At 38.9% G+C, this 22,042-nt stretch overlaps 2 protein-coding genes across 5 annotated transcripts in view; both read right to left on the bottom strand.

The window, feature by feature from the left end:
• Nucleotides 1-991: 991 nt before the first annotated feature.
• On the bottom strand, nucleotides 992-5,518 carry LOC114567184 (uncharacterized). Its single transcript, XM_028596146.1, has 2 exons — nucleotides 5,370-5,518; nucleotides 992-2,114 (listed from the first exon to the last, which is right to left on the bottom strand). The coding sequence occupies exon 2, from the start codon at nucleotides 2,104-2,106 to the stop codon at nucleotides 1,345-1,347; it is 762 nt and encodes a 253-aa protein (XP_028451947.1). The 5' UTR covers nucleotides 2,107-2,114; nucleotides 5,370-5,518; the 3' UTR covers nucleotides 992-1,344.
• A 7,477-nt stretch (nucleotides 5,519-12,995) lies between these two features.
• Nucleotides 12,996-22,042, bottom strand: part of ksr1a (kinase suppressor of ras 1a) — a 28,749-nt gene continuing 19,702 nt past the window's right edge. For 2 of the 4 annotated variants that reach the window (XM_028596177.1, XM_028596180.1), the window contains 12 exons: nucleotides 21,754-21,922; nucleotides 21,271-21,312; nucleotides 20,871-20,919; nucleotides 20,701-20,764; nucleotides 19,735-20,010; nucleotides 18,741-18,937; nucleotides 17,875-17,971; nucleotides 17,460-17,593; nucleotides 16,898-17,029; nucleotides 16,629-16,764; nucleotides 15,742-15,875; nucleotides 12,996-13,366 (listed from right to left, as the gene is read on the bottom strand). In XM_028596177.1, the coding sequence (XP_028451978.1) occupies nucleotides 13,339-13,366; nucleotides 15,742-15,875; nucleotides 16,629-16,764; nucleotides 16,898-17,029; nucleotides 17,460-17,593; nucleotides 17,875-17,971; nucleotides 18,741-18,937; nucleotides 19,735-20,010; nucleotides 20,701-20,764; nucleotides 20,871-20,919; nucleotides 21,271-21,312; nucleotides 21,754-21,922 (1,458 nt within the window). In that variant the 3' untranslated portion in view covers nucleotides 12,996-13,338. Of the gene's footprint in view, nucleotides 13,367-14,105; nucleotides 14,316-15,741; nucleotides 15,876-16,628; nucleotides 16,765-16,897; nucleotides 17,030-17,459; nucleotides 17,594-17,874; nucleotides 17,972-18,740; nucleotides 18,938-19,734; nucleotides 20,011-20,700; nucleotides 20,765-20,870; nucleotides 20,920-21,270; nucleotides 21,313-21,753; nucleotides 21,923-22,042 lie in introns of those variants that run through there. The other 2 variants (XM_028596178.1, XM_028596179.1) reach the window with 2 other exon arrangements.

Here is a 22,042-nt window from a genome sequence, read left to right as displayed (position 1 = left end):
CTCAAAACAAATTAGATTGTCGTCAGTTATCACCTAAATCAATATTATCCCTCTCTAAAGCATTCTCTTACAAAGAAACACTGTGCTGTAATTGGGTGTTATTTTCCCTGTGTAAATTTAGACACTGCCACAAAAACATTCAAGATGTATTGCAGAGGACTCTAGTCCACTGCAGCTTCCTACCTGTCATCAGCAATACTAGCAACTCTCCATTCTGCAGCTGCATTGCTGCACTTGTGCCACACATTATTTACCTTGGGTTCTAAGGGACAGCGATACAGATGGTGATCAGGGTTAAATGCGGCAAATTTAACAAAATAATTAATAACAAATATCATTGTGATTTATGTAACCACAGCAGTTGAGAATCATTCGTTTTGTACTTCTCTTTGTTCAGTTGTCATATAAATGGAACAAAGTACCTCTTTTGCAACGTGCTCCTTACTTCCTCACTCAACTCAACTCTGTACTTTCCTCTCATGCCGGCCTACACCCCCAGTACATAGCTATACATATTTTGATTTGATATTACTGCATCCCATTTTTAAACTTGCACAACACCCAGAGCTTCTGCAAAGTGTTTTCCACCTCCTTGCTATTAGAGTTGAGCAGGATTTGCAGCAAGGTTTGCAAAGAGAAGGGACAAAGTATCCAGACTTTAAATGAAGGGGTGCACATCCACCATGACGTCAAGAGTAAGGAGATGAACGATTATCTGCAAAAGACGGCGGAAACAAGCACATATTGGGTTTTTGAAAAGGTTTTTTGTTTGGCTTTGTCAGCTCTGGCTGAGGTGAAAGAGAGCGTTCTTTCTGAGTTGAGTGGCACTGCCTAGAGGAGGCACATTCTCTGCTTGCTAATCAAGCAGACCTCTCTCTCTCTCTTTCTCTTTCATACACACACACACACACACACACACACACACACGCACACTTGATATACAGCCACAACTAAATGGGAATGGCTGCATAGTAATAAATACAAGACTGAGGTCATGTTATCTTTTATTCCTCTGGTTGTTGTCATATCCATCATAAATGTATATACATCACAAGAGTAAGGTGTGTTAAGACACAGATATTCATGATATTCATGGTAATATTAATATATTCCAATATACACAAATAACCGAGAAATACAGTATAAACCAACTGTTTTCAGCCAGAAATGCTCAGTGCCCAGTTTGACAGATTTGGCAGCACACGCAGTTGTTGCAACTTACTGTAAAGCAAAAGCTGCTGAAAGAAGTAACATTCATTTAATGTAAAGGGGTAGTAAAAAAAAAAAAAAAAAAAAAACTATAGGGAATTGAAACAGGAAACTCTTTGGCATACACACATAACTCTACACCCCATCCTTTGGTTCCTCTGTGCCCTCAGAGGAGGAGGCTGCTACTGCGTTGGTGGACTGGGCATCAATGGCCTCCTCTTGTGGCTTTGAGGAGGCTGCCTTTTCATCAACGGTTACAGGTGTAGCTGAAGCGTCTTCACTCTTGGCACTCATGTCTCCCACCTCCTTCTTGTCTTCCTCTCCTGTTTGTCCATCCTCCTTTACCTTCTCTCCTTCTTCCTTGGTGGTACCGTTATCCATCTCCTCCTGTGTTTGATTGATGTCAGACATTAACACGGTGGTCTCTTTGGCTTCTGTCTCTTTGTTCTTCTTGGCAGTTCCCATCCAGTAATCATTGGTGCTGATCAGGTCAGCGTTGCTGCTCAGCATCTTGATGCGCCTCCTCAAGTGGCACACCTTGCATAACAACACCAGAACAGAAAGCAGCAGAATGGTACAGGCTATGATCAGGCCGCCAGACACCATGAGCGTTAGACGACATTCCTTCCATTCCTTGGAAAACATTCTGGGAAGTGTGTTGATGGGAGGCTTTGTGTCAGGTGAAGTGCTCTGAGTTTTGGATTCCGAGACTATTTTAGGTGACGGTGTGGTGGCATTAGGCGTGGTGCTGGCAACACTGGTGGCAACATCTTTGGATGTGGTTGTTGAAGCTGTAAAATTGGTATAATGTGTGGTATTATCTGCATTACCAGCAGTACCAAGCTCTGATATTTGAGCTCCACACAATAGAGCACACAGGAAGAAGAGGCCCTTCATGTTGGTATCTGAAAAGACATGGAATAGCAGTTTGGTTTCAAATACGATCTGGAATACAAATTTAATACATTGAGGAGAATTAGGTAGAAGCCCAGACATAGAACAATCTAATCTATGGGGCAACCATAATCAAACCAAAATCACATTTTTGTTGTGTTTTGTTGTGTTTAAGCCTAGTCGCCAATGGTGGAAAGTAACTGGACATTTACTCTAGTTGCACTTATGTACAATTTTGAGGCACAATACAGATTTTTTTCCATTTTATGTTACATTACATTTCCACTCGACTTCATTTTGAATGTAAATATTGTACTTTTTACTCCTATTCATGTATCGGTAAACTTTAGTTAATACTTATTTTACTTTGAACAAACAATGAAATGATGATCAATCTTGTTTAGTAATTATTTGTAATTTTATAATTTGTTATTTTATATGTATCCTACACATGCTTTGCAAAGTATTTATTAACCATTTACAAGGAGTTATTATCATCAGTTGCAACTTTATACTTGCCATCCAAATAACGTTTATTGATGGCTTACAAATGCTTTCTGTTTGTTTTTTTTAGATATATTTTTTTGCCATTTTAGGGACTATTATTATGACAAGACAGCTTAAGGATGAAAGGGGAGAGAGAGGGGGAATGACATGCATCAAAGGGCCACAGGTGGGAGTCAAACCCACGGCCACTGCGTCGAGGACTGAGCCTCTGTATATAGGCACACCAGGTGAGCACAAATGCTTTCTTAAAGGTTTACAAATCAGTTGGTAATCATTAACAAATACTTAATGTAATATATAAAAGTTGTGACCCGTGCAACAATAAACTGTTAAAATAACATAAAGCATTACTGATAATAAGTAAACATTATAAATAATCATTTAATTGTCTGTTAACAGTCAAATTAACCATTAACTTAGGTTTAATTAAGAATCAATTTACTATATGGGATTCCCTTAAAACATTTTTTTAAATATCTGCTACTTAGAAGTGTCAGTAGTTTGAAACTTCCTCCCCGATCCATTCTGGAAGATTACACACTGAAGTTCTTTCATTAGGGGACAGGTTTCATTACTGTACAATTTGTTTGTAAGTAAGTCTAAAGCGTCATCACAAAACTTACTACAAGTGTGGAGAACAGACTTGCAGGAGAATATTACAGAAGAGGAATGATCAAAAGCATGTTCTCTAGCTCAAACCCAATCCACAAATACTAACTCCAAACTATTGCAATATGAATGAATAAGTAGATTATACATAACCGCAGCTAAATTGCATCGCTTTAATTCTAACATACCAGATACCTGCGTCAAATGTAATGACCAAAAAGGAACTTTATTTCATTGTATGTGCGAGTGTCCACAGATACTCTCATTCTGGAGGAAGGTGTTGGACCTGGCAAGCCAGATCACTGGCGAGGAGGTGCCCCTTAGCCCTAAATTATGCTTATTAAATCTCAACCCAGACAGCTTTATGACCTCTAACAAAGTTAGGTCTCTACTGAATATTTCTTTTTTAGAAGCCAAACGATTCATTGCTTGCTCATGGAAATTGGACACACCTTGTGGCACATCGCAATGGTTGAGGGGAAATACTTTTTACTTAGCTCTAGAAAAGATAAGTTACACAATAAAAAGCGTTTTCTTCAATTTCCTTGAGAATAACAGTATGGATGTGGATGGTTGGAGTGAAAACTAGCTGGTGTTTTTTTTTTTTTTTTTTTTTTTTTTTTTTTTTGTCTAAATAAGAAAACATTCTCCTAATGCCTGTAGTGTGCCATCTGTACTATACGGTGTTGAGATAAACAACGGTGGTATGTTTTTCGTGTAAACATACACCTATGGATGTACAGATTTATGACTGTGGGTACTACAGCTACTACATTTGATCCTTGGTCTCTTTTCTGTTTTATGTTATGTGCCTTGTTGTACTGTTTTTGTCTGTAAAATGTACAAAAATGTCAATAAATATTGACCAAATAATTTACCATTTATTACTAAAGGTTATTATAAAGTGTTACCAAATAATGCTACAATATTGTAGATTAAGCTACCCAGCAGAGTTCAGGTTACATTAGCCCCACCTTCACCAACGGTAACAACTAAGTAATGCTTACCCATGAAATGCATTCATAGTTATAATTCATTAATATAACGTATAGGATTCTGAAACGGGCCATTTTGCCTAATGAGTACTTTTACTTTCGGTACTTTGACTATATTCTGATTATAATACCTATGTACTTTCACTGAAGTAAAACTTTGAATACAGGACTTTTACTTGTAACAGAGTATGTCCACACTGTATACTGCTATTGCCTACTCCCACCACTAAAAATCTCATATACTTTAGATTACTTGTAACCATTTTCCAAAACAATATAAGGATTTCTTTGATTTCTAAATGGATTATTTTCTTCTACACAGCCATGTACAGTATGAAAAGAACCTGGCAAAGATTGAAAAGTTAATCCATCACAATGAGCGTTTAGTTGCCATTGAATTTCTTGTTAGTGTAAAATGTATGTTGGTCTGAAAGACCTGCGTGCTGAAGGTCTGACTTGCAACTGAACTACCCTAAGTCACAGAAAATGATGTCCAATCAAGTGTGACGCATTATCTCCACGGATCTCAAGCAAATTCATTTCAGTACTGTATACGGGAACCAGCTGCTGCCCTTTAAATATTTAAAAAGAAAACTAAAGCATGGTTAGAAATTGGTCAGTAGCAATGTACTGTAATTTATGTGTAATTTGAATGATCCTTTAACCTAATAATTCTTTAATCCTTTAATTGAATAAGCTTTGAATTTATGAGCTAAGGTGCCTGTATTGTTTGTTCTAAAATTCCCCTCCATAGTTTTCCCATAGAATAAGTGATTAGTTCAGATGTATTACTTATGCATTTCAGTTTTCAGTAGCCCTTATCATATTTCTTTCATTTTGAGGACATACTTGTGAATACATGATTGTAAATTGTTCTTGAAACTGATGTAAACGCCTTTTAAATTGATTTTAACCCTAAAACAGTTTACTGTATATTTCATAATGTACAGGGCTATCTTTAAAGTATTCTAAAATTGCAAAAACATCACAAATTATCATCATCTGTACCATTTAGAACAGAACCATACAACAACACTGAATACAGATGTCCGCACATATTTGTTCTTCTTATTCCTTCTAATTATTCCTTGGTCCATTTCTTACGGTTTACAGGTTTCAAAATAAAAGCATGTGTTAATGCAATCTGTCACTTACATTGTTGGTGATGTAGTTCCAGGAAGAATACGGTTTTGTATAAATAAATATGTCCCTAACGTGCTGCAAGTGAAAAGAGATGAGCGATGTATGAAGGAACAATGTCAAATGCCAGTAGTCCAAATCAATGGCACACTCATCTGCCTGTCTTGTTCTTACTTCTCTATTTGGATTATAATTAGAAAAGGAAGTGGTTTTTGGTTTTCTGTTCTATGCTGTAACTGGTCATGTAGACATCTGTCGTGCAGCAGGCTATAAAAAGTTTCAGCCATCCTAAATACTCACTGAGTAGCTTACTTATGGTAAAATAGTTCTAACTAATTGATCATGAACTATTTTATTTAAGGTTATTAGCCATTTCTGGCTTTAGTTCTGTGAGTAAAAATAACATGTACAAACAGTGCCCCCAACACAACCCACAATCTGCACCAAAGTTAGAAATTGCATGATTTTAATACAAGCAGTAAAGCTGCAATTTGCACAATTCTTTTTTTATTGAAATGGTATAGCCTTTAAGACTTGTGAAAGGTATCTATTTTTGGAAACGAACATGCTAACATGCTATTTCATCTCTTGCATAGTTTATAATAACTTTGTCTTCTCACCGGCGTCCACGGATGTGGGTTTAGGTATATGATTAGACTAAACATGCATACATCCGTTTTCTTCATCAATTTATTTCCATCCAAGCCCCAATTGCTCACAGATTACTTTAGTTATAGTCCACGTTTAATGTCACGTATCAACAAGAAAAGGCGTTTTGACACCTCACCCACATAAAGATGTTAAGCAAATACGTAAAAAAGCCCTGTTCAACATCTGTTCACAGAGCGAAATACACAATATCGTTGATTTGCATTGATTGCAAGTGTATTTATTTTATAAAGTTCCCCTTCTTGTTTCCTCTGTAACTGTAAGTTTGATTCCCGTGTGATTTATGGTCATTTCTGCTGTGTGTCTGCACCTGCACTTGTAACTTGCTTGATTTGACAAGTTGCCTCATCCCTGCATATGACACTAGCAACACGCAAGACAGGAGCTAACAAACTCATTTCGTCAATCAACACCCTCAATGTTCCAATTAGCATCTGTTTTGCAGGTATGGAGCTAAATACCCTGGAGTGTATAACACTGCTGGTCAATCTGCTGTGCTTCTGTCATTAAGGCAATGACACCAAATATCAGTTCTCATCAACATGACCATTGTTATAATAAAACGCATAATAAAAACGTATAATGAAATAATAATATTGGACAGCATATTGTTATTCAGACAGAAGTGTGGAGATTAAATGTGTAAAAGCCTCTCATAAGTGGTGTTATAAATGACAGTGGCTGACTTCTAAAATGCAACTAATTGATTCGCTGTTGTACTTCACCACACAAGTTGCTTTATTTGCAAGGCACTGCTATTCAAAGTCAGTTATCTTTCATCACATTGGTAGTGGCCACAGACGTTGAATAAATCTACTGAACATACTGTTTTAGGTCTGTCTGAAGAAGAAAAAAGTAGTTCAGTGCCTGTGTTTTATATACAAGTTGAATAGAAAAACGTTTCAATAATTTTCCAATGCACTTACAAATTGGTAACTCCGAGTGTTCATTCAGCCTCTGCCCTTGATGCTAATTAATTTGATGAAGCAGAAATCAGGCTAAATATGTTTGAGAGGAACTGAGAATAGTAGGCTAACTTAATCTCAAAAGCCCCACACATCTTCCCATGAGTGATGGAAAGTCCCATTTGTCACTAACAACGTTAACAGTTTAGGCATAGGTTTTATTAGTATAGCACCTTTCAACAACAAGGCGATTCAAAGTGTCAGTGTACATAAGGCAGAAAGGCATTAAGAAAAGATATAAAAGGAAAAACAAGGCAATAAAATAAGATGCACATTATTAGAATAAGACAGTGACTCAGGGGTGAATTTAATGCTAGCGTTAGAGTGGAGAGAGTGGGAGTGGAGAGTGAAGGGAGGAAGACTTAGAAGAATGAGCTGGTTGTCAACATGTCAGTCTCACTTTGCCAGACCTTCCTCCACAGCGCTGCGGAGGAGGGTCTGGCTATTCCACACAGCATTCCAGGATGGAAGAAAAACGTGCTCTGGTTTATTGGCATTTCTTTAAAGGTTCCATGACATGGTGCTCTTTGGATGCTTTTCTATAGGCCTTAGTGGTCCCCTAATACTGTATCTGAAGTCTCTTTCCCAAAATTCAGCCTGGGTGCAGAATTACAGCCACTAGAGCCCACAATGAGCTTTCCTCAAAACATGCCATTTCTGTGTCTGTAGCTATTGAGGGGGAGAGAGGGGGGGGGGGGGGGGCAAGGTGGATGGTGGGGGTGTGGCCTTGACCAACTGCCACTTTGCTCATTTGAAAGCCATGATGTCAATCTCTTTCTCATGGGTTGGCCAAATTCTCTGGGCGGGCAAAGCAGAGAAAGGGGAGGTAACCTCGCTTGTTATGACCTCATAAGGAGGAGATTCCAGAACGGCTCATCTGAGCTTTCATTTTTTCAAAAGGTAGAGCAGGATACCCAGGGCTCGGTTTACACCTATCACCATTTCTAGTCACTGGGGGACCATAGGCAGGCTGGGGGAACTCATATTAATGTTAAAAAATCTCATAAAGTGAAATTTTCATGCCATGGGACCTTTAAACCAATCCCAATCGTCATGGGCGGTGCTAAGCACCGGGCAGAGCCACGGTGCCGCTGAAAAACAGCCTCGGAAAGGAACTTGTTTTGGTGGAACGTGTACATTCAAAAGTTGTTTTAGTCGTACAACAGAAAACTCAGATTGGACAGATAGTCTAGCTAGCTGTCTGGATTTACCCGGCAGAGATCTGAGGAGCAGTCAACCATAGTCCTCAAAAATCCACCGCAGTTTAAAATTCCAACACAATGAAAGCGGAAGGTAAAGGACATCCGGCTGAATTTCCGTCGGCACCGGAACAATCCCGGAAGTGGAACGTCGTGGATATAGACTATCAACATGCTGACGAAGGCTGCTGTGTGTCAGAGTGCATCGTCTATGGCCTGGCCGATGGGTGGAGGCCATCTGCTTGGAAATGATGCCTGCGTCCCCAGAACAGATTGAAGTTATCAATAGAATTGATCCTTTTATCAGTCCGCAGGTTTGGCTGAGCCACGTGTTGCATCCTAAAAGTCTGCTTAACTTGTTGATCCCTCTGTTGACCGTTGGCAGTGGTCCACTAATAAAAAATCTGGGCCCCCAGTTTGTCCAGACAATTAAACAGCTCAACTAAATCTTCAGATCACGGGCCCCCACATGTAGAATAATTGGATTCATTTTGAAGTGCTTACTCATCACTTGAATTTTCTCTTTTTTTCTAAAGTTGGCTGAACTGAATCCATAAATCTTGCCCTGTGTGGGAAACCAGTCTTAGAGATGAATTCTGATTAACTAACTCGCCGGCAGAAGACATTGGGTGTCGTGGAGTTCAGAAGACTTTTCCAGCTCGAATTTCCTTGTCTCGAGCACAGCAATCTTCTGAAACAATTTATGACATTTTATCGACTGTGATGAGCAGAGAGGCTAAGAGCAGTCCAGGGCACAATGCTGCCAGTAGTACACTAGGTTCAGTGGTGGAAGACATATTCAGATCCTTTACTTAAGTAAAATTACTAATACCTCACTGTAAAAATACTCTGTTACAAGTAAAAATCCTGCGTTGAAAATGTTACTCAAGTAAAAGTATGTAAGTATCAACAGGAAAATATACTTAAAAGTATTAAAAGTAAAAGAACTCAATGCTGAAAAATCCTTGCATTTTAGAAACGATCCAAACAGTTCTGTGTTAAAGGGTCTGATCATTTCAGCTGGACTTCTAGGCCTGTAGATTATTGGGTAGTTTAATTTGTAATAAAACATCACATTTTATAAACTACATTTGTTTTGTGTGCAAAAATCTTAATTTGTAACTAAAGCGGTCAGATTAATGTAGTGGAGTAAAAAGTATGATTTTTCTCTCTGAAATGTATTGGAGTAGAAGTAGAAAGTGGCATGAAAAGACTCAGGTAAAGTACAAGTAGGGTTGGGTACCGAAACTCGGTGCCAACGTAAACGGTAGTAACGAGACCGAATAAGAACGAAAGTTTCGGTACCTCATTTCGGTGCTCAACTTTACACTACACCTGACAGCATGTAACGTTAGCCTACCTTTAGCTAGCAGCTGGATTAATCACGGTTAAAATGCTGACAGCTAACGTTAAACAGTGTAAAGTGTGACTGTACAGCGGGATGTAACAGTCTGCGCAGCAGCTGCCGTTGTCGCAATTCATAGATATACAGTATGTTTATATGGTCGGAATTAAACAACACAGACGGTGCGTTCACCTGCAGCTGCCATTGTCGGAATTAAACAACACAGATTCACTTAAAACAGGTAGCCTCGTGGTGCATTCACAGTAATTGTAAAATACCCTTTTCCCATCTGGGGTTCAACAGCAATTTACTGGTGAAATAAGTTATTGTTATAGTTATTACATTATTATTAAATCTTTAATTTTGACCATGGCCTTAGCAATAAACAAGTCACTGACTGTTGTTTACTAGGCTACCCTTTTTTTTTTTCTTTTTTTTTTTTACTTTATTGAAAAGTACCGGTTCAGGCACCGTTTAGGCACCGGCACCGTTTTAAAAGTATCGATTTAGCACCGGAATCGAAAAAAAAAAAAACGATACCCAACCCTAAGTACAAGTAACTCAAATTTGTACTTAAGTACAGTACTTGAGCAAATGTCCTTAGTTAAGTTGTCATAAGTTATCTTCCCAATGTTATAGTGTAGATGGAGAGGAAAATTACATGCATTGGTTCTGAACATATCAATATTCCTCAGGCCCAGAATTCGGTAACAGCACATAACAAAAACAAACAAATGACTAATTGTTATTTGCTTTGATTGCCATGCAGGGAAGAAAGGACATTCTGTGTCTGGCCTCCCAGCAAAGGAAACAGTTTCCTCCTACCAAATGCTGGTCATGAGCTCCAGTACCAGTCGGAGTCAAAGAGCTTTTGGTTGCAGTGCATCAGCAGCCAGGATATAAGGTCCTTTCTTTTCTGCTGGATTGATACCAGTATGCAGAAATCAATCCATCATTCTTCCTAGTCATAGCCACACTTAGGATGCATCCTTTACAATAAAAGGTTTCAAGGACTGGATGCAAGCAGCATTTATCATTTTATTGACAGCTCCCAAGGCTTCATATTAAAAATGTTTGATAGTCATGGCTTAAAAGCTGCATAAGCACAAAAGTGAGAAAAACAAGGCAGACAGCTTTTTTTTATTTTATTTTTTTAATGAAGCTTATAAAGCATTGCCTATGCCAACAGTCCGTACTGTTCTGCTATAAACTACAACTATGAAAAAAAATCAATAAAATATCCAAGCCAGATTTGGACAATGCAGATGCAAGCAGTCTTATGTACTTAACTGACTACTAGTGAATCTGTTTCGAACCAGATAATATGCTGTTATGCAGAGACGTCTTCCTAAATGCACTGTGAATCACCCCCCATTGTTCTGGAACAGCTTCAGACATTTTAGCTGACAATCTCACAAGTTCAAGCGGTTTCCAGATTTAGGAGATAGTAGCTCATTTTCCTGTTAACTGATTCAGCTGTTCTACGTTAAAGAATGATTACTCTTTCACACCTGAACATTGCACAAATACACACATGAAAAAAAAGCATACCATGCCACAAAAAGATATGAGCAAACTTAATGTAAAATGTGCACAGCTTTTATTATAAAAAAAAAACAAAAAACAGCCCAGTTCAGAACACAAAGTCTGAAGATGACTTACTTTCTGTTGGGTTTTTATGCCACCTAGAGGCAAACTGAGAATTTAAACATTACACAGCTGCTACAAGCGTCTTCGTAACCTACTCAAATGAGCTTTGACAAAACTTTCTTTCAGTTTTACGGTTTGCAGCGGATAAACTTTTCAAGCAGGACCTTTTAGGGACATGAAACTAGGAATGCACCGAATCCAGGATTTGGCCGAATATTGGGCTTTTTGACGGGGTTCGGTTTCTGCCGAACTGAACCCTACACTTGCACTGTGCGCACTACGCTGGTCGACGTAATGTAGGAGGACCGTTCAATGCAGTAGGCTGTGAGAAAGTCAAAAGAAAATGGAACTCGCAAGCAGAAAAAGCGCCGCCCGGCAGCACCCCCTGCCAAAACGCCACACCCCCAACTCGCAATGCCGACCTGTCCCGCGGCGGCAAGGACCCCAAACAACACACAACATCGCCACTGCCAAAACACCTGCGCATGAAACATCCGAAAGAATACGAGCTGTGCATGAATGAATCCACAGACAGCAGCCAAAACGCAGCAACCCCAGGTACGGCAAAGGAAGGCCAGTCACAGAAAAAAATAAAAAAATAAAAATAAAAAAATAAAAGAGTGTAAATTCAACATTAAGTGGTTAGATCTAACTATTTTAGAGGCTGTGGACGTTGTTTACTTCATTAATGTGCTTACTGTGTTAATGGACTGAGGATGGGAGTAGGATTCGGTATTCGGTTTCGGCAGAATCTTAACCAGTGGATTCGGTATTCGGCCGAACCCCAAAAATCTGGATTCGGTGTATCCCTATATGAAACCTAAGCCTGATGCCTTTTCATTTTCATAATATACAGCCTTTTCACTCTTCTTCCTACAATGATCTTTCTAACTTTCCCCATTGATTGGTTTGTAAAATCTGGAATTATTGTTGTACTGAAAATAAACGTATGCTTTGAATCCACATATGCATGTGCTGCCCATCTTTGACCCAGTCTTAACAATTCTGACTTATAATTCGTATTTTATTTTTTTCTTGGATAAAGCCAAATCAACTCAGCACAATCACAAATTGATTTAAGTTGCATATTTTGATGGCATTTCTTATGACAGTCTGCATTTTTTCTCTTTTTATAAAACGGAAATCTCAGTAAAAGCTCATGATTCTTTGGTTTTTCTACACTGTGCACACCCAGTGTACGTAAGTGAAATCCAACAACTGGAACTAGAACGTACTATCGAGCATTTATAAATCTCGTTTGGAAGTGAGAAACTAAATTAGTCTCAGGATACATCAGTTCTACTGTAGCCCCATACTGCCAGGAATGCAATAACTGCATTGCAACAGTAAAATAACTGGGTCCACTCTATTGTTACATGACAAGCCTCATTTTATTGTCTTTCATGGATGAAAACAGAAACTGCGTGTACAGAATGGTAGTCACATGCAATACAAAAATATGAATTTTTACAATAACATAAAAAACATGTATTGGCCCATTCTAAAAAAAAAAAAAAAAAAAAAAAAAAAAAAATTGTACAGCTTTTATACAGTATTTTATACATGAAAAAAATATAAATATATATACACATCTGTAATAGTCATAGCAGTACCTATTCAAAAATTCCGTGATGTACTTTACATATAAAATGTTTTTACAAATATTAGAAGAATCATGTTCATTTGCTTTACATTAAATAATGTATGTACATTACATACCATTGGATTTGCAACACAACATTTACTGCAGTCTTTCACAAAAACCAACCCTACGTATTCCAACACGGTACGCTCAGTCAGTCACACGTGCACCCACACACAACATATAAATACAAGCACTCTAACTGAAGCCAGCAATCACAAACAGTATACACAAGCGCGCACAAGAGGTAATGTTTTAGGAAGATATAGGACACTTGCGCCAGGTTCCTGATTTATATATTTTTTTGAGCAGAAAATGAAATCACTCAACTTCTTGAAAGACAGATCTTTCTAAATAACTCATATTCTTATAAGGTGCACTTTACACTTCAATGGATGGACATTATTATTTAAAGAAAAAAAAAAGTCTTAGAAATAGCCAGCATTATTCTATTCCCATGTGGATTGTGAATGATGAAGGGAATATTTCACCTGTGTCTTTTCATTTCAGCTGTTTAGCCTACAGAAGTCTTCATCAGTGCCCTGTTTTCAAATGCATCCAATAAACAGTGAATTTACCAGGTTATACTCCAAAAAGACAACAAGTGAGCATATCACACTGTCCAACCCTTTGAGACCCTCCTGAAGGAAAAAAAACAAAAAAACACTGCAAATATGACTATTCAAAACCAAACTAAACAACAACAACAACAACAACAAAAAGAGTTCATGATTATTTTTTTCTCCTGTTGACAAAGTGCATATTGTGTCTAGACATGGGCTGGTGACCATCTCTGCACATGCCATCACGCAACCATTAAAAGCTGAGAGAGAGGAGCAGAGAGGCAGTTGGTTCGAGCACGTCACTCAGCCTGCAAACGTGTGTAAACCTCTCAGGGAAAACACCGATAAATGAATTGGTCCATTTGGTGGTAGGGTCTATTTTATGTCCAGCAGAGTGTGTGTGTGTGTGTTTTTCAGAGAGAAAAAGAGCCATGTGGTCAAGGCCCCGGCGAGAACAACCACATCACAGCAGCACAGAGAAGGTGAGCAGGCCGAGAACATGGCAGCCATCCGCAGGTACAGACCACAGCACACCAGTCAGTCTCAGCACAGACACCACAAGTCAGTTATTCACAAGCCTCAGAGTCCCCAAACAACATTACAGAACAAAACCAAAAGGAAGGCAAAGACATATTAGACCAAAGGAGGGAAAGCGTGAAGGACGACAGCTGTGTCCCAACCCCAACCCCCCCCCCTCCCCCCTCAACCACACCCCATTGCCACACCTTGCTCCACCGATCCTCTCTTCCCAACAAAAAAACGCAACGGTTAGACATGGAAGATCAGACTGTGGATTAGTGGAAGCGGTGTCTGTTTCAGGCAGAGGCAATGCTTTGATCAATCCTGCAAGAGTTAAGGATACAGGAGCATGCAAGGCAGACCCAGGCTTTGTTTTGCATTGCTTATGTTTCAGAGTGACTGCTACAACCTAGATTAGACAAGAGAAAAAGAAAAGAGGGAAAAGAGCAAAGGGAAAACACAAACGTTAGACGGTTAGTGAAAGTGGAACGGCTTTACAGTGGAGAAAGCATCATTTGAAAAGCAGCGAGACATTACACACACGTATATTAGTTAAAGGACATTCACTACATAAAAACAGGTCAGGCTGTGTGAGTTCAATCAACAAATTGTTTTACAATTCATTTCATCATTTTATGACCAAGCGGACCTATTTAAGTCATTTGTATTTTCATCGAACTATATAGGATTGATAGTGAAGCAGTTTACTACGGGTTGGAAGTTTGTAAAAAAAGAAGAAGGAAATCATAAATAAAAGCGGAAAAAAAGTGAGAAATATGATGTGAAAGCAAAGTTGTAATGAAGTTATGTAAACAAATGTGTAGATGGCGAGTAGCAACAGGAACTGAAAAAGCTGGTCTGCTAAAATAGAGGATAATATCCATTCTGGTGTAGAAATGTACAGTTATTGCCACATACATGAGAGGACATGTGAAAAATAAGTTCTAAATGTTTTTTTTCTTCCAGATTTTCTGGTCATGACTTTTTAGGTCCAAAAATTCTCCAACATCTAGTTTTTTGCAGGCATTTAACTCCATTTTTACTTGGTTGTTTCCCACTTGGGACAGCTATGCTCAACTTCAGATGCTATGCCACAAAATGGCCTGTATTTATGGCTAGATGAAAAGTGAGAACAAAGAAATTAAGTGAGGGATCACACAGTTGACCTCTTCCATGTGATGTGTCTCACAAAATTACGGTTGTTTAACACACGCACAAGGACAGAAAATGAAAACAAATACAATGTATCACTTTATATTAGTTTGGATCACTCTTATAAGTCTTACACTCATAATTACAGTTATTTTGTGTGATACATTTTTCTGTCAAAAAGGAGCCATTTCCGTCGTGAGACAATTGTCAAGACTGCTGGGTGACAATAAATAAATTAAACTTTACAATTCACATTTACACATAAACCACACGGTTCACATTTCATTAGAGGGCGAACAACAGCAGAGCTGAGAAGAGCTATGCCTTGGTGCAGTGACAGAGCGTATTTAGGTCACGTGCGATGGTGAACAGAAATTATGAACTACTTAACCTATTTCACTTGTGTTATTTTCAAAATATATCAAACAAATATCCATTCATGAATGTCATTTATAATAAGACTCAGTAACCCTAACCCCTGAAGGCTTCAGTCCCATATTGTTTGTAGAGTTTGGAATCAAAGACTAATAGGAGCCTCACTGACAAGCCATTATATATAAAAAAATTATATATATATATATATATATATATATATATATATATATATATATATATATATAATAATTTTTTTTTCCCCAACGAGTCCAGTGTCTTCACATCGTCCATTATTTCTGGATACCTACTCTGCAGATTTCCAGAAGTGTCCAGGGTGGGAGAGCCTGCGGTTGAGTTTGGGCAGCTTCTCAAGCATGTCGGCCAGCTGGGTGAAGGTGGGTCTGTCTCTCAGGTCGTACGCCCAGCAGGCAGAGAGGATCTCCTGAGACGACAAACCACTCGGAGTCAATGCACCTGGCAACCCACTGAGCCATGCACTCACTTAGGGCTGGGACCAAACGCTTTTGACCCGATTCAATTCTTTCACCATACATGGGTGCCTATTGAATTTGTGTTGCGATTTTCATTTATTGCGATTCTAGAAGTATAGCGATTCGACAGTATTGAGTATTGTGATTTTCTTTTCCTAATTTAACAAAAAAACTAAAGTTGAATAGTAAACTTCTAGAGACAATATATCATTAGACATTTCTAAAAACTAATTGTTTTCTAAGAAGAATGCACATCACATGTCAGTCAGTCAGTCTGACATTTATTTGATTTGTATAGAAGTACATAACGTGGGTAGTCTGCATCGGCTTTCGTTCTGTTTAGCTGGAAACAGATATGATGTAGTTGCCGTCGGCGTTACCGTATAAACAAAAAAATATTTAGGTGAATCGTTAGTTAAAAAAATACATCAAAAATATTGATTCAAGGGAAAAGAATTGATTTTAAAAATCGTTGCAAACAAATCAGAATACATTAGATTTTCGATTTTTTTTCCCCACCCCTACACTCGCTGGACTGGGGACTACGAATGACGATCGATATAAAACGTTTTGCAACATCTTCACATCACTCCATCACTAGGGCACGGCTGAGGATTTGCCACTATTATACAAGCAGAACAAAAAGACAAACAAGACAACATTTTCTTAAAGACTGACACACTTGTGCTTGTGTTTGAACTCACAGTGACCTCCTTGCCGAGGCTGATCTCCGCCAAGACCTTCTTTATGCCCTCTCCGCTCCCCACCTGCCAGATGGTAGCTTCTACATGCTGGTTGGTGATTGGCCAGTCCCTAGCTTGAAGCTCATACCAAATGGTGCTTAAAAAAGGGAAAAAATAATAAGTATGATCATTCTGTCAAATGGTAAACTCGCTCAGTCAAGTAAGCTTGTTTTAGTCACAAACAGGTGTGACACAACAGTGTTTAACAAAGATGAGCGTGCAGAACTCACCCAAAGGCATACACATCTGCTGCGGTGGAAAAAGGAAGGCGGTCCTCGTTGTTACCTGGGCTCATCCTGCGCACAATCTCTGGTGCGAGATAACAAATCCAGCCATGTGGAAGTTTGAGTTTGTTTTCACGCCTGGAGAAAAAAAATTAAATAAAAGAGGGTACACATTAGTCATTAACAAATCAATGGAGTGGAAAATCTGAGTAGAGAGATGCATTAAATGGAGTGGAAAATGCATTAACTAAATGCAGTCTATCTCCAACTTCTGTCTACAAAAGCTATTCATGAAGCCATACACAAAGGGAGTATAACATTAGCAAGCTGTGTTCAAAATGTACTTAAAAAAAAAAAAAAAAAAGAAAAGGGTGTGCTGGAAAGTATTCCGATTTTAAAATCAGCCGAGTTCAGCCTTTGCAAAAGGGAAATACCTGCAGGACTGGAGCCACTGTGGACTGCAGCAATTATTACAAATCACTGGACCTCCCCAGGTAATAGCAGTGTGGTGTGAAGAGCACTTTTGCTGAGGTTATGTTTTTAAGGCCTCTGGAGTGACGTTTCTTACCTCCCCTCCTGAACAACTCCCGAGATCCCAAACAGCCCGAAGTCTGTGATTATCACTTTATTGGTATCATGAAAAACGTTCTTTGACTTCAAGTCTTTGTGAACAATGCCTTTAGCGTGCAGATAGCCCATTCCCTGTGTCGGAAGACAAAGTGACAGTTTCAGTCTTTTTGCTGTGGCATTGGTTTTTCATGCACATAAAGATTTGGTCTGAATTGAAAACATACTTCTGGGAAATTAATTATATACAAAGAAAGCAGAAAGGAAATAAAAAATGATTTAATAAACAATATAATTTCAATATATTTGGCTTTGTTATATTACAGATTTTCTGTTTCTTATAATGAAAGTTCGTGGACATGAAACTTGGCTTCATCAATGAGAGGTTTGAATACATATTGAAGAAAAGAAAATACCTTTACAATCTCCTGAGCAATTTGTCTTGTCTTATTAATATCCAAAGTGTTCTTAGTGTCTCGAACAACTGAATATAGTGTCCTCCCTTTGCAGAAACTGTGGGGAGAGAGAAGAAAAGAATCAATTGAAGATTAAAATTATTTCAGAGTAGGGCTGCTCTATTATGAAAAAAAAAAAAAAAAATCATAATCCGTTATTTTGGTCAATATTGAAATCACGATTATTTAACACAATCACTCATTGACTTGTGGAAAGAAGTGGCAATTATTAAATTAAAAAAACAGTAAATCTTTCCTGCCTGTGGTCATTAAACTTTACAACACCTCCCTCAGAGAGTCACACCCCCCCCCTCTCTGTAATCATCTCATCTCAAACATAGACAATCACTTCTCTTTTTTATTGCACTAAAATCATCTCAACATAGACAATCATTTCTCTTTTTTATTGCGCTATTTGCACATTAACACTGTACATTTCATATTTTATATATTATTACTGTATATTTGTTTTTATTATATATGTTAAAAGTTTTGATAATATATGTTGTTTTTATTTGTTGTTTGTATACCTGGAGTGGTAACAAAAATAATTAGTATTTCTGAAAAGTATTTCTGATTCTGAAAACAGTTACAAAAATCAACAGTGAAAACACTTTAAACTGTGAAATTTCCCTTAATACTTTCCCCCTTCTTTTCATTCAGTACACTAGACAAAATAAGAGTTTATTTGCAAAACGTGATGTGCAAAATAATCATTTTTTTCTCGATTACTCTGTTTTTTTGTGATCGCTAGGAGCTGAAATCATCATAATTCAATTAATTGCACAGCCCTATTTCAGAGGTGTGTTTGATATTTCTGCTCTCACCTGGTGATGATGGCTAGGTGGGGCGGAGCCATGCAGGCCCCCATGAAGAGGACCACATTCTCGTGCCTGGTCTGTCTGTAGTTCATCACCTCCTTCTTAAAGAGCTTCAGATGGTCCTGATTGTTCCCATCAATCTCAAGGAGTCGGATAGCTACCTCGCCGTGCCACCGACCCTTATGCACTTTGCCCCAGCGGCCCTGCATCAACAGACGACAAGCACAAGTGCCTTTTGAAGTGCCTATGTGCCTATTTTATTTATTTTTTTGTGATTAACAATTTATTTTTATTTTTAGCAACAAACAAAACATACAACTTACAATATGACCCCCCTCCCCCCCACCTTTGTCATCAGCACCCACCCAGACAAAAATCAAGAAAAGATGACACAGGACTGTGTGCACTACAATATTTCAGACCATTCAACAAAGTAGACAATAAACCATAAACATATGTATAAATGACAACACCATAAGCCCATCATAGGTGTCTCTCCCCAGCGGTTTATCTGTGTTTTAAGCCTTCCTAGTGCCTTCCAGGCAGCAATGGTTATGGTTAAGGTTAGGTGCCTTGAAGTCGACAGTCGCAGCGCTGCCTGGAAGAAGACGTTGGGGGCTTAAAACACCATCAAGGTCCCCTGCGCAAAGCTTCTTAGGAGCCCTCCAGAAAGTTCAGGTCCTTTCCCCATTTTCTAGTATAGACATCCAACCTGGCAAACCGTTTATATTACAATATTTTCAAACGCTGCCACCCTAGCCATCCCACAAGCCCACTCCTGGATTGACGGCACCCCTCCATTATTCCATCCTCTTAAAAATAATCTGCCTAGCTATCACTAAACTAGTCTGGACCCAGCTTCTTATTTGCTTATCCATCGCGATTGGGATTGACCCATCTCCCAGAACAAATAATCTTGGGCTGAATGGAACCTGGGTCCCTGCAATCTGCCATAGGTTATGATACATATACTATTTAACATATAGGTCAGATTTCTCACCTTTCCTATGAGTTCTCCGAGGTCCAGCTGTTCAAAAGGGATGTCCCACTCCTGCAGGTAGACGCTGGTCTGACTGGCCTTGCGGGAGATGGGGCCCTTCCACTGGTTTCCCCGAGAGCTGGGCAGATCATCCAGCTCATCGCACTCCCCGTCTGAGCCCACGTTCATCCTCATGTCCTCTTCCTCATCTTCCCCTTCGTCCTCGTCGTCTTCTTCCTCATTATCGTCCTCCGCGTTGGGGTCTTCATCTTCAACCTCAATTTCCTCCTCCCCTTCCTGCAAGAGTGTGGCGATGGCTTCGTTTATCTATTGTGCTTACTTACTGGCAACGTTCTGTATTCTTACAAATTAAGACTACGTTTCTACCGATATGAGAAAATGGCAAAAATTACATATAAAGCATCTGCATCTTCCTATCGGATGGTTATATATTTGGTCTTATGGAGGATGAGTCAATACATTTATATTTTTGTCTCCAGCTCTGCAGTGATATTTACATGTCAGCAAGACAACACAGCAACAGTATCATCCCAACCAAACAGGTCAAACCTGATTTCAATAAACAAATGTCAGTGGAGCTATGTTTTTGGTCAATACCAGGCCATTCATGTTAGAATGTTTTTACAAGAAACATGACTCTCTGGTTCGACAGCTGTTTTTTTTTTTTTTACCTTGGTGCCATAACAAACATCCATTCAGAATGAGACAGTTTCTCTGTCATAATGATCTGGGTCAACATCCCCATTTTTAGCTTTTAGCTTTGTCTGGTTAACAGACTATCTGAGTCTGTCTGTCTATCAACTCATCTTATTTATATCTGCTACCTTTGATGGATGACAATATTGGTGTCCAAACATCGAACGTAATGAGATGCAAAGATACATTTCAGAAATATGACTCTGAACAACCTCATTATACTGATGGTAAAACCTGTAGTTTCTGGACTGCAACATGTTGCAACTTTACCTCTTCATCCTCATCTTCTACCAACTCAGCATGTATGTCATCCGCTGATTGCTCTATCTCACTGCTGTGATACAGAAAATTGATATCAGAGGGGTAAAAACAAAGAAAAATTAAACAAACTATTTAGTGAACTTGATTTTGTTTTTAAGTTTTATATATAAATATCTTACACAGTGTCTTGGAGGACTTCAGGGTGCAAATGGACATGACTGGAGACATCTGTAGAGAAAAATAAAATGGTTTAGGAAGGAATGAGAGGAGCAAAAACTCTCTATTATGTTTCCCCACGTTTTCCATTAGGAAGGCCTCATCACACCACATACAGAACATGACTGCTCATGCAATTTCCCACTACCACCAGCAGATGGTGTCAGAAGGTTGTAAGGTGTCGACATGCAATCCTAGAGCTGGCACACAGTGAAAGATAGCTACAGTTAAGTGCTACAACCCTAAAAGCAAACATGCAGAGGACAGAGAGAGCTACAGTAAGGGAATCCAAGGTTTGAAGAGTGGAACGATGGGAGAATAACAATGCAGCATGACACTTAACTTAACTGACTGTTAACTCACCGGGGAAGATAAACTGCTGTCTATGCTGAAAGTAACAGGCAGCTTTTGCACACAAAAAAAGAAGAGGGAAAGACCGACAAGCATGACAGGGAGAGAGACTCTTGGTTAGTGAAGCTTCAAATTAACAGATCTTGTAAAAAAAAAAAAAAAAAAAAAAAAAAAAACAGTTTTTCTTCAGTGTTAATGTCATATTTGGAGGGAGGGAGAGGGAGAGAGAGAGAGAGAGAGAGAGGGAGAGGGAGAGGGAGAGAGCGAGAGAGAGAGAAGGGTTGTTTGTGGCTCATACTATTAAATACTGTTAAACTGGAAAAGTGATTCAGGAAAAGCTATATATTTAGGAGAAATCAAGAGCACAAATGTTAACATGCACATTTCAGCATGTACAGTATGTGTGTGTTTTCTGGATTTGTTTGCGTTTGTCAGGCTATCTGTACTCGTGGATTTCCAACTGTGTTTCTGTATCCAGGCATCTGGGAGGCTTACCTGGGAAGTTGAAACGGCTGTCCCGATGGCCTTTTGGCGAGGGGTTCGGGGGTGGAGTGGCGCTGGGAGGGTTGCTCTGCTGGAAGGGTGCAGGGGAAGAAGGCGTGGACGAGGTGGTGGAGGACGGATTGCTGCTGGAGTCCAGCTGGTTCAGCACCGGAGGATGATCCTGGTGGGGTAGAGATGGATACAAACAAGGATCAAGAGTTGATATTTAAGATGACTTTTACACTTTTTATTTTACTTTCATTTTTACATTGTAGCAGTCAATGCGATTTCAAGGAAAACC

Source organism: Perca flavescens, chromosome 13, assembly GCF_004354835.1.
Source record: "Perca flavescens isolate YP-PL-M2 chromosome 13, PFLA_1.0, whole genome shotgun sequence".
NCBI lineage: Eukaryota > Metazoa > Chordata > Actinopteri > Perciformes > Percidae > Perca > Perca flavescens.
The sequence above is the reverse complement of the archived record's forward strand: the minus strand, read 5'-3'. Positions and strand labels throughout refer to the sequence as shown.